Source organism: Buceros rhinoceros, unplaced genomic scaffold, assembly GCF_000710305.1.
Source record: "Buceros rhinoceros silvestris isolate BGI_N320 unplaced genomic scaffold, ASM71030v1 scaffold24593, whole genome shotgun sequence".
In the NCBI taxonomy this organism is placed as follows: domain Eukaryota; kingdom Metazoa; phylum Chordata; class Aves; order Bucerotiformes; family Bucerotidae; genus Buceros; species Buceros rhinoceros.
The window spans coordinates 1-200 of NW_010403353.1; the positions used below are offsets into that span (position 1 = coordinate 1).

General features: G+C 47.0%; 1 protein-coding gene across 1 annotated transcript in view; it reads right to left on the reverse strand.

Annotated features, from left to right (window-relative positions):
* Nucleotides 1–4: 4 nt before the first annotated feature.
* BCL11A (B-cell CLL/lymphoma 11A (zinc finger protein)) overlaps nt 5–200 on the reverse strand; it is a gene marked incomplete at its 5' end in the record, with an annotated part of 2,247 nt that continues 2,051 nt past the window's right edge. Inside the window, one exon of the mRNA XM_010132998.1 lies at nt 5–200. Within this exon, the coding sequence (XP_010131300.1) occupies nt 5–200 (196 nt within the window).

Consider the following 200-nt stretch of genomic DNA (forward strand, 5'->3'; position numbering starts at 1 on the left):
ACCTCTATTCAGTTTTTATCTCGTTATTCAAGACTCGGTCACTGTGCCATTTTTTCATGTGTTTCTCCAGGGTACTGTACACGCTAAAAGGCATCTTACAAATCTCGCATTTGTAAACGTCCTTTCCCACCTGCCCGTGTGTTTTCATGTGCCGGGTGAGCTTGCTACTCTGGGCGCAGGCGTAGTTGCAAAGCTCACAC